Source organism: Rhinolophus sinicus, linkage group LG02 (genome assembly GCF_036562045.2).
Source record: "Rhinolophus sinicus isolate RSC01 linkage group LG02, ASM3656204v1, whole genome shotgun sequence".
NCBI lineage: Eukaryota > Metazoa > Chordata > Mammalia > Chiroptera > Rhinolophidae > Rhinolophus > Rhinolophus sinicus.
The window spans coordinates 64,599,978-64,612,876 of NC_133752.1; the positions used below are offsets into that span (position 1 = coordinate 64,599,978).

Genomic DNA, 12,899 nt, shown 5'->3' on the forward strand with positions numbered 1-12,899 from the left:
TTTGATAATATTTGCAGAACTGGTTCATCCTTAGAAAAGTCCCCTAATTTAGGGTACCAGTAAAAATAAAACAAGAAGGCAGATACCGAATTAGGAAAAATATATAACAATAATTGTTAATTTTTTAATTATGTAAGACATTGGAAATTATATCTGAATCAAAAAAGCTAAACAAAATATGATCTAAATTTATTACTTGTTTTAAAGCAATTTCCAACAACATTTTGTATAAGGTGAATAAAGTAGAATAGATTTAGTTTTCAGATATGGTGTAAATCTTTGTTTAACATAATTCAAAACTTAGTAATATGTCAGCACACTTTAAACTGTTTTGATGACCCAATTATCTGTCACATAGCCTAGTTAAAAAAAACAAAACAAAACAAAAAAACAGCATAAGCTCTGCTAAACTGTTCTGCCAAAGCACATCTGGTGCATTGAGTAACGGACACTTGATTGAGTGCTACAATGAAATAGGGACAGTGACAAATGAATGACAATTAAAGGGAGGGGGCAACCATGAAGAAGGACCTAGAAACAAACTATCTCATATTGATGGCACTGAGGTTGTTTCACTAGGGAACTAGAGGACTCAAAGAGACAGGTTAGCTGCTTTCAAGTATTTAAAGGATTGGCAAAGAGAGCAGAATGCTTTGCTCTCTGCTCTGGATGGTAAACCTAAGCATCATGGCCACAGGCAAATTTCAGCTCAGTGGAAGGAAAAAAAATATATACACCAAATGGAACATTTCCTTAATTGAGTACTGTTGACCCTTGAACAACATGGGTTTGAACTGTGCAGGTCCACTTACTTATATGCGGATATTTTTCAATAAATACTGTAAATGTACTGTCCTTTCTTATGATTTTCTTAACACTTTCTTTAGCTTACTTTATTATAAGACTAGAGTATATTATACATATACTAAATATGCGTTACCTGTTTCTTATTGGTAACGCTTCTTGTCAACACTAGGCTATTACCGTGTTTTCCCCAAAATAAAACCGGGTCTTATATTAAGGTTTGCTCCAAAAGATGCATTAGGGCTTATGTTCAGGGGATGTCATCCTGAAAAATCATGCTAGGGCTTATTTTCCGGTTAGGCGGACAATCAGCTCTAATGCGTCTTTTGAAGCAAAAATTAATATAAGACCCGACGTTATATTATATTATATTGTATTGTACTATATTATTATTATATTATATGTATAAGACCTGGTATTATATTTATTATATTATATTATATTACATGTATTATATATATATTATATATATATTATTATATTATACCTGGTCTTACATCATATTATATTATATAAGATCCAGTCCTAAAGTAAAATAGTACCGGGTCTTATATTAATTTTTGCTCTAAAAGACGCATTAGAGCTGATTGTCCCGCTAGGTCTTATTTTCGAGGAAACACGGTATTAGTTTGGTGCAAAAGTAATTGTGGTTTAAAAGGTTAAAAACAATTGTGAAAACCGCAATTACTTTTGCACCAACCTAATAATTAAGTTTTTTGGAGCTCAAAAGTTATATGCAGATTTGGACTGCATACAGGTTGGCACCCTCACCCCTTGGTGTTTAAGAGTCAACTGTATATGAAGTCTTGAGGTGGGAAGGGTCCCATTAGAGGTAACACTTAAGCATAAACTGACAGAACATCAGCACTCTAGTAAAGAAGACCCAATGAGCTCTGTTCCTTCTTCCGATTCTAAAAGTCTATGACTCTAAGATATGTGTGCTTTAAGAAAGCTGATAAAATGTTAAGGTTTCCTTAGTTATTTCATCCTATTGACAAACAACTTGACTGTATTCCTAAAGTCACTTCTGAATTATTGAATTTGGTATTTAGAAATAACTGAAAATCATCCTTTGCATTTGGCAGTGTCACCTGGGAAACTGAGATGGTTTTAGACACCCAGTGGCCATGTTGTAACCAACATGCTTGTCTGGAATGGGCATTCACACCAAATTTTATGCACTAAAACCACTGATTGTTTACCTAGGACTGGGAAGGAAAACACACACACACACACACACACACACAAAGATTCTCATTGAGAATAACAGAAATTTTGATTGCCTGGAAAAATGAAATACAGCTAATCTATCACATCAGATTTAAATAAATCTTGGAAGTCTCTTTGTTGTAGTGAAGTTTCTTTGAAATATAATTTTAAATAAGTAGATCACTGACTAGGATTTTTCTTTTATAAAACTTTTATTTGAATGGTTTTTCCTGTGGTCTGTTTACATATGATTTAGATATTTTAAATTTCTTGTCCCCTAATAAAATTTTATTCTTAGAAAAGGTAAAGCCGTATCAAATGCTTACGCTGTAAGCATTTTAAAGAGATTTATGTTTATTTGTTTGTGAGACAATTAAAATTTTATACCACTTAAAGCTAGAGGATATAGAGAAACCATATTCAAAAGCCTGTTTTTAACAGATAGACATGGTAGAAAAGGATTTTGTGAGCTTCCTGAACCAGCTCATAAGGGCAATGGAAAGCTAGGGGAGAACCTGATCTTTACTGTTAAGTTCACTGATCTTTCCTCCATGGCTTAGGTTCAATGTAATTTTCTTTTCCCTGGAGTCAATCTAAATACTTTCATCAGCACTGATGCTTTGTGCCAGAGTGTGCTTTACAGTATAACCGAGTAAGATTATTTTCTATTAAATCTTATAACATTAAGACTATGGATCAAGTATTCCTTTATCTTACTTACCTTAGGCAAATATCTCATTTCTCAAAATAAATACATAGGTATTTAATATTGAGATTAAACAAGAAAAGGACTGACAAGCCACAAATACATTTTATAACATTACAAAGAAACACATATTGATGCATCAAGCATTTGTTTATCAGAAGGAAGGAACCCATTTCTTATGAAGGAAAAACCTAAGGAAAATGGAAAATAAAAGCACCAAGAGAAGTAGAAGGTGAAGGGAATCTGTGTGTCTGCTTCCAAAAGAAAGAAAAGGCAGTAGGAAGGAAAGAAAAATAGAATGTGGCCATAAAAGCTACATAAAATGGGACTCTCACTTGAAAAAATTAAGATAAACTCCAGCACACCTTGTGTGTTGTACATGCTGACAGAAGGGTTGTTACAGACCGCCGGTTCCCCAAGCAATGTATTATAGGGATTGTTAGTACCATGCGGACGAAGCAGAGCATTGCTTATAAGATGATTAGCCATGGCTCCTGGAGCAGCCCCATAGAAAGACAGAGAAAAAAAAAAAAGGTCAATCAGGCAAATGTGTTTGAAAAAAAGAAAGGAAACATTTAGAATGACAACAGTTGACATAGTCCTGATTACAGGCAGGCAGCTAATTAGACTCAAAAATATATCCCACTAAAGCACACGTTTCCAATAATGCACATATCCGTGTCAATGGGAAAGAAACAATTTACAATGTTGATTAGCCACATTTAGGGTGTTCTCTTTCCCAAAGTGTAAGCAAGAATATTTTCCCATGCTTGCTAAAAAAAAAAAATTTTAAAAGCAAAATACAGACTTTCATACAAAGAAAACACAAAACAAAAGCTGCAAAAAAAAAAAAAAAATTGAAACAGAAAGAAAAGCTAAAATTAAACAAAACACCCCTCATTCACATAAACCATTGGGTTGTTTCCAATGAAAGAAAAAAGAATAAAAGGCAACATTTATGATAAAATACTCATTTGGAGAGCAGTTGTTGACACAACAGAAGAATTTGACATTCCTTAAAATTTTATGAAGAGGAATTCTTTAAATTGAAATAAAATAAAGTATAATCACTCTTATTAGTACACCATAGTAAGCATACTAATTAGGTAAAGTTACAAATCTGATAAAGTGTCATATGAATATTATTTTAAAATACTATAAATAGAATATTAACTTCATGGCATCAAGCATTATATATAATTCCATTTTCCATTTTCCAACTGGTTGTTTGGACTTTGCAAAGCAAAAGAACACAGTTAAATTCTTTCATCTCTTGTGAACACATGTACTAAGTTTCTGACATACCATCAGTATAAGTTGCAACCTCCCACCCTCCAAAGTCATTTAACCAAAAAGCAAAAAAATCAGAGAAACAGTTTTATAAAATATAATTAGGGCATGTATGAAAACTGATAAACAGAATGTGTATTTATGTTAGATGAAAAAGAAAGGAAAAATGACTGTAGGAATAGGTTTACCACACAGGTATATGTTTATTTAAACATATACATTCGAGAATAAAAATATAATCTATTGATGAGGAGAAAATATTTGCAAACAAATTTACAAATATTTGCAATCCAACAAAGGGGTAGCATCTGGAATACAGAAAGAACTCTAAAAAGTCAACAGTAAAAAAAAGATAAAACAACAAAAAAGCAATTCAATTAGAAATGGGCCAAAGGCATAAACAGACATTTCATGGAAGAGGATAAGGTGCCAAATAAACTCATGAAAAGAATCGCGATTAGCCATTAATGAAAAACAGATTAAAACCACAATGACATATCACTACACACTTCAAATAAAACTGATGACAATATTAAATGCTGGCAAGGATGAAGAGAAACTGGATCACTCATATTCTGCTAGTGGGAATGTAAAACAGTCCAGCTACTCTGGACAATAGTTGGCAGTTTCTTATAAAACTAAATGTGCAACTACCATACCACCCCACAATTGTACTCTTGGACATTTATCCCAGAGAAATGGAAATTTATCTTCACACAAAAACTTGCACATGAAAGTTTATGGCAGCTTTATCTGTAATAGCCCATAATGAGAAACAGTCCAGATGTCCTTCCACTGGTGAAATGTTAAACAATCTGTGGTACACCTACATCATGGAATACGACTCAACAAGAAAAAGAAACAAATTATTGATGCACATAACCTAGATGAACCACTAGAGAATTATGCTGAGTAAAAAAGACAATCTCAAAGGTTATATACTGTATGATTCAGTTATGTATGTAACAATATTGAAATGACAAAATTATAGAAATGGAAAACAGATTAGTAATTGCCAGGAACTAAAGATGGAAGGGGAAGGTAAGTGGGTATGGTCATAAAAGGGCAAAACACGGCATTCTCGTGGTGATGGAACTACTCTGTATCTTGACTATGGTGGTATATACACAAACTACCCTTGTGATAGAATTGCATAGAATGAAACACACATATACAAATACAATGAAATATAAGAAAAATTGTGAGAGACAGGATTTGGACACATGTAAATTTTATCTGCTACCTCTAGCCTTTTTTTTTTCCAAGTAAGAAGGAAAGTTAGTTTTCTAATATAAATAATTACTTTCTAAAACTACTCTTAAAAAGCATTTAAATAGAAAATGAAAGGTGTAAGCAACTTAAAATGAACTAGGATAAAAGCCTTCAAAACACAAAATCGCTCAAATTCTTTTCATTCCCTCACAGATCAAACTGGTAAAATCTTTATGGCTAGAATTTATATCTGCATTTCTACACATTTCCTTTCATTACTACACATTATTTAATTTAAACTAATTGGAAAACAAACAGTAGGCTGAGAAGATTGCATGCCACATTTTTTTCCTTGCTTCCTACAGTTTATAAAAGAAAATATTCCTTTGTTTTACATACCGTGTTTCCCTGAAAATAAGCCCTAGCATGATTTTTCAGGATGACATCCCCTGAACATAAGCCCTAAAGCGTCTTTTGGAGCAAGAATTAATATAAGACCGGTCTTATTTTCAGGGAAACATGGTGTGATGTAAAGGAAGATGCTCTGCTTAAAAGTTCTCATTACAGGAAATAAAATTTGCATGGTGGCGGAGGTTAATTAGATTCATTGTGATGATCTCGCACTATATACTGTTATATGCCTATTATACTTCAATAAAAATTAAAGAAAATAAAAAATGAATAAAAAATAAAATAATTTAATTTTTAGTAAGATGATCTGTGCTTTAAAATAAGGAAAGAAGTTGGGAAGAAGCAAGTATAAGCAAGAATCAGGTGACTTGATATTTTGGTTTCTGTTTATCATTCAGTTTATGTAAAAAGCTAAGAATATAAAAACAAAAAAAAAAGTTTAATCAATCAGACCAAAATTGAGTTCCATAATAAAATTCTAGTGAAGCTATCAAAATTTTTATAGATAATCCATCCAGTGATAGCTTTCCTAGCATAAACTTCCTTTCAGTTTTTCTAAGTGTTCTTCTGATTTCTGAATGTACTTACTATAAAGCACTTTTATCAATGAAACTACTAATGTAGGAAGACTGAGTTTAAAAGTTCATTTTATTTATCATCATTTCCTGCTAAGGTGGCAGGGCCAGCAACAACAGTGGAAATGCTATAGGTATACAGCTGTGTGGGCTACATCAAACAATATTCAGTCTCAGCCACGTGGCTTTACTAGGGTGCCTCCTTAAACCCGGGTGCAATCCAAAATCAGTTAAAGATCTATAGCCATACTGAGTGACATATACAGTCGTAACTGGAGATCCACTTGCTGTTAAATGTAAAACCACATAGACATAGATAATAATTTAAAACTTAAAGACACATTTTTCTCTTTATCCTTGGTATTAAGGAACTTTTTCTGATAGAAAAAGAATCACTACTTACAGTAATTTGCTTTTCTAGTATCACTCACTTTTATATCTCATGCACCATTTGAAACCAATGAGATTATTGTCAGTGAAACTAACTTTAGTCCTGATAATGGAGAGTTACAGGAACCACAACAGAGTAGAATATGAAGTTTGATGATTAATATTTTGCAAAGAGTATAAAATTATGGATAAGCCCTATGAGTTTGCTAGTTTGAAAGAAGGCGGGATATGCCTGAGTAACCAACCAATTAATTCTCATTTGATTCACTTGGTGTAAGAAGTCAACCGTTTTTCATGCTTTTCTTGCATACTTAGGACTTGCAGTGACCTACAAAGGTCATTCTTCCTGTAGCCATCCCAAACAAGCACAGTTTTCCTAGGAGTTTTTATCACATGGTTCCTATAGTCCCCACTCAAATTTAGGCATTTCAGTTATACTTTTTAAGGAGGCACTCATTGTGTTGAAAAAACCAGCTTGTTATCAATGCTAGATCTTTGACCTAAAATCTTGCAAAGAACCTGTCTTCCTTTGCCTTGTATGTGCAAAGTTATTACTGTGTTTTCTCTAGAACTGCACTGCATTTCACTTGTCTTTGCTGAAGTCTATTCTGTTTGCTTCTCGTTTCCTCCATTTGCTAAGGTCACTTTGAATTCTGATGCTGTGTTCCAAGGTTCTGTCCATTCTGTCTATTCCTCTTCTCTCCAGCTAACTTCTGATTTGTGAACACCCTTTCTAATAGCTGTGAAATTGCTAAAGACTTCCAAGATTCGTGTTTACAGACCATCTGTCACTGTTTTTCAGCTGAAAAGTTAAGCTTACTGGTTAGTCAGTTTGAAAGACACAAATAAGTTGATGTTGTGGGGAGAGAGGAAGAAAAGTTACAACAATACATATGTGAAAAGAATGTTTATGTGCTAGTTTCTCTGGAATGTAAGCCCCAGGAAAAGGGAGTACATGGGGTTTTTTTCATTGCTCTATGCCAAGTGTCTAGAATAATAGTTCCTAGAGCTCAATATTTGCTTCACTAATGAAAAAAACTTATGTGAAATCTATGGTTTCTTGAAAATATAAAACCAAAACAGCCATTTTATCAACTATGAATAGTTTTATAATTTGAGTATATTTTTTGAGTGCCAACTGTCCAATTCCTAATGTGAGTTCTTTCTTTCTAACATTATACTAGGTGCTATGATATTGAAGTGTTTAAAGCAGAAATAAACACTCATACAATTATTTGGAAATACAAAATGCTATCTCAATACTAACTGCAGATAATAAGTGGTGGGAAAAAACTCCAGCACGACTTTCCATAACTCCAAATAAAACGCTCAAATTGGGTAAAGAAGCTGAAAGTGAAAAGCCCAAAGTGGCTATGTAAACGGCCTGGTTCCTTAATTAACTGACTCACTAAATCCTGGCTATAGTCTAGTCATACCTGCTTATTTGCTGTCAGAAACAAGGGTTAGCTCTTTAATTAAATCATGGAAAAGGAATTAACACTGAATTTCATTATATGTGAAACAAAGCTGTCAGTAGAAGATCAAGCACAAAATATTTATTTCTGGTGAATATACGATACAAAGCAAATAGGATTTTCACATTCTATGTTTTCCTGACAATTGTTTGAAAGTCAAACCCTGAAGCTACTGAAAAAGATTCAGTGTAAAATCATAGTCATTTTAAGAAGAATCTTTTTCCTTTTTCCTTTCTTTATATTTTACCTAAAGATAGAGACTGACATAAACATTTTTGAATGAGTAAAACTTGAATGGAATAATAGTGACTACACTCTTTCTGAATGTAGCATTTTACCAAGAAACTGTTATATGTCTTTCCGTAAGAAAATAAAATAGGTGTTTTGACATTGGGAGGCCCTTGAATGACAGCACAGTCTCCGGTAGTTCAGTGTGACACATGCAATTGATGACTGGAAAAAAAAAAAAAAATCTAAGGCACCTAGGTGTGCTTTGAAATTATGAAGCAAAGAACAGATCTGAAAAAGGATGACAGTTGGATCCCACTTGAATCTATATTATATCATTCAGAAATGTAATTCAAACAACGTTTCTTCTTGACAGCAGGCTAACAAAAGTGTACTGAAAAGCTCTCAAAATAACTTGAATTGCCACTCTGCTTTGGCCCTCACACTTCATTAAAAAACACAAAAACAAAAACTTACATTCTTATTTGACCATATTGGATGAGCAAAGTTTTGTAATTCAAGATTTTGGTGATCTAATGATCATCAAATTAATACAAATTTTCTTTAATAGTTACATACCAATATGCCTCACATTTCAAATTCTTGTAATTTATAAATACATAGTATGGTAGATGTTCTCTTTTTCTCAATAAAGTAGTTTTAACCAGATAGTTATTTTCTTCCTCAATATACCTCATCCTCCCTTCCATTCTCTCATGGTGCTCTCTCCCTTGATTTGACATATTTTTTTCTTTTATGAAGTCATTTTCATTATATACATTGACTGATGTATGTAAATCAGACATATATAAAGCAGAATTACTATTGAGTGATGTGTCTGCTTTTGTCTTCACACCTTAATTTTGGTCCATAATGGAGACTTCATTTAGTACAATTAAATATAGGTTCACTAATGATGCTACTTTCTATAGAATTAGAATGCTAACTTCAGTGTAAGGCGAGGGATCTTTCACCGGGATATAGTATCTATGAAGTTGTGAAGCCATGAAAATTATATGTAAAATGCTTTAGGTATATGTTTGTGTGCTCAATTGCACACGCCTGCACTTCTTTCTGGTAAAAGAATCCCGTGGCTTTTTAAATCTTTTTCAAAGATTTAAGAAACTGGTATAAAGGGAAAAAAAGACCTAAGTCTCTTTCTTTAATGATAGAACTATAATGTAAAGAAGAAAACTGGGAAAAGTGAAGCAGAAGTACCCAAAATACAGTTTCATATATGAATATCATCTAATCAACTGCAATATAGCATTACAAAGAAAGGTTATATAATTCAGAATTTAGAGATGAATAAAGCTTTTAATTTATCTAATCTACTGTGTTTCCCCGAAAATAAGACCTAACTGTACAATCAGCTCTAATGCGTCTTTTGGAGGAAAACTTAATATAAGACCCAGTCTTATTTTACTACAATATAACACCGGGTCTTTAATATAATATAATATAATATAATATAATATAATATAATATAATATAATATAATATAATATAATATAATATAATATAATATAATATAATAAATATAATATAATACAATATAATATGTAATGCCGGGTCTTATATTAATTTTTGAGTGTCTTCACAGTTGCACTGTTGTGGCTGCCTCCATGTCCTGAATTGATTCAAAACGTTTTCCTTTCATGGTCATTTTGACTTTGGGGAAGAGCCAGAAGTCACACGGTGCCAGATCCGGAGAATAGGTGGATGAGGACACAACGTGATGTTTTTATTTGACAGAAATTGCCGTATACCAGAAGCAACATGAGACACGGAGTGTTGTCATGATGGAGGATGAAGTAAAGACATTCACGAAAGAGGACTTCCAGAACTGCTTCAGAAAGTGACAAGAACAATGGGATAAGTGTGTTCGAAGTATGAAGGAATATTTTGAGGGAGATTATCGGCAATGTGTTTTTTACTGTAATAGTTTTTTATTTATTTAAACATTCACTGAATCTTTTGACCACACCTCATAAATCAGTGATTTATCCAACATTTTTTAGCATTCTCTCCCAAAAATATGTTTCAACAATTTTTTTCTCAGGAGCCTTGTAGGAGTGCACTACTTTTTCCTCATTTACTTTTCTGTAAGTTTTAATTATTTAATTTTCACATTCATGTAATAATTTATAAAACATAAATAAATAAAAATAAAACAGATAAAAAAGATTTCTGGAATGATGGAGAACTGATGAAATAGCCATTGCCTATTTTAAGAATTTGTTTCCTATTTTTTGCTTTTCTGTGTAACAAAACAATATCAACACACACATAATCTATAGAAAGACAGTGCAAGCAATGATTAGCTCAATTTTATAGGTTACTTTAAATATAGAGACAGCTATATAAATCAAGAAAAAGTTGTTCAAATAATAAAATTAACAATCTGCATGCTATATCTTAAAAGTAACAAAATAACTTTAAAAAACCACACAAACCATAATTTTATATTTTTATTCTTTGTATACAAACAATTACTAAAATTACAAAGTCTCAGGGAAGAAATATTTTATTGAAAGCCAAGAGCTCTTTCATTATGTTTTTCTCTAAAGTCATAAAGTAAAGAGCTGACATCTTGATTTATCACACTGTATACTTTTAATAGCCAACAAGTTTGCTATTAAAATTTAATCAACCTGCCTATTAAATTTCTTTTAAATGGTTCTGAGACACTTCAGTTTCTTTTCATAGCTAATTCATTCACTAGGAATCTATTAATATGGATTTCAATTACATGTTTTAGCCAGAGTACAGATTGGGTTATTGTTAATTCAATAAAAAATGCAATATTTTGAATGCAGAGGTGTTGCCTCTATTTTAATAAATAAATTCAGAGCTTTCAAGGTGTGAACCCTATAAATTGCTTTGTCCATCCCCCCTTGTTTTGCACTAATTGTCTTTTTGTATAGGCACATGGGTTTTTCTACAACAAATATTTAGAAGTCAAATTCCTGGGTCATACATTGTCTATATTTTCAACTACAACAGTGTCAAAATTCTGCCAAATATGTTTTTACCAATTCATACTTCCAGGAACAGTGTATATATTTCTCAAATTCTAGCTGGGACTTGGTATTTTCAGACCGACATTTTTGCCAATTTTATAAAGAGTATGAAATTGTCTTATATTACTGTTATACGTTGCATTTTCCTGATTACCAGAGAGATGGGATAATTTTTCATATGTTTACTGTCCACATGGTTTCCTGTTCTGTGAATTGCCTGTTCTTATTTTTTGCACACATATATTGTTATTGATTTTATTTATTTGTAGGCATTCTTTATACAATGTAAGCACTAACCTTTTTTTTTTTAATTAGAATTTATTGGGGTGACAATGGTTAGAAAAGTTACATAGGTTTCAAGTGTACAGTTCTGTAATGCATCATCTATATATCACATTTTAAGCACTAACATTCTGTTTTTATATGTGTTATTCACTCTTTCTTCCATATCTCACCTGTTACGAGTACTGTTTAAATTTTGAGATAAGAACTTTATCTGTCTTTTTTAGATTATGAGTTTTGTTATTTTGTTTTTAAGATTTCTTTCTTTAACTAAATATAAAATATATTTTCTTCTAAAACCTTTAAGTTATTTTTATATTATACATTATTATATTATATTATATATATATATATTTATTACATATTTTTATTGACATTAAATGCAATACAATTGTGTTGCAGATTAAAAAAATTGATTCCATTCAATATTCAGCATTGCTTTTTACATAATTAGCTGAAAGTAAAGATGTTCAGAGGTTTTAGGTTTTTTGACTGCTCAAGCTAACAGTGGTAGAATCGGAACTCAGGATTCTTAGTGAATCTCTGCTTCACAACTGAGGAAGTGGTTGGTCTGCAGTAGAAATGATGAACCTATACAACTCAATCATTCATCTCTAAAACATCTCTTGTGTCAAAGACATGTAATTTTATATGTTACTAACTTGGATATTTTGAATACACTAGCATAATACTCAACACAAAGGTAAAGGTAACAGACCCAAATTTGCTGAACTATAGGCAATACAGCAATCACAGTTATTTTTAGTAAGAATGTAGTATGTGGTCCATACAGTTAATCCCACAACCATATTTATCTGTAAATCACATGCTTTTTTGCTGAGTAAAACAAACCTCAGAACAAATGGACAGTATAACTATTTACCAATATAAAATAATTTACCAATGTAAAGAAAATATGACTTTTCATATAATTATCTGCCCTATATTTGCACACTTTCTTATATTGTGCAAATTATGTGAGTTTACATGCAGGCTGTCTATCCTGGCTAAAACTTGAATTTTAAATTTGGCACCTATATTTGAAAAAAAGTACATCTGAGAATAATAGGTATGAGTTAAAACAAAGTATCTATGAATAAAGATATCCTTGACCAAGTTCAGAGAAGGCTTATTCTATCATATAATCAACATCAGCTCTGTTCTGTTTAGACTGAAGCTGTTTCAGGCAACTTACGGTATATCGTTTCTCTTTTTCCACATCAAGATTAACTATCTTCCTTCCATCTGTATATCCTCTCAAATCTTTCTTAATTCACTGCTGATTTTCTGGGGT

The 12,899-nt window shown here is 32.0% G+C and overlaps 1 protein-coding gene across 22 annotated transcripts in view; it reads right to left on the reverse strand.

The window, feature by feature from the left end:
- The window catches only part of ADGRL3 (adhesion G protein-coupled receptor L3), a 748,795-nt gene that overhangs the window by 6,678 nt on the left and 729,218 nt on the right, over nt 1-12,899 (reverse strand). For 13 of the 22 annotated variants that reach the window (XM_019743744.2, XM_019743750.2, XM_074324498.1 and 10 more), the window contains one exon: nt 3,085-3,213. The exons of the other annotated variants lie outside the window; for them this stretch is intronic. In XM_019743744.2, coding sequence (XP_019599303.2) covers nt 3,085-3,213 — 129 coding nt within the window. The remainder of the gene's footprint in view (nt 1-3,084; nt 3,214-12,899) is intronic. 22 annotated transcript variants of the gene reach the window in all.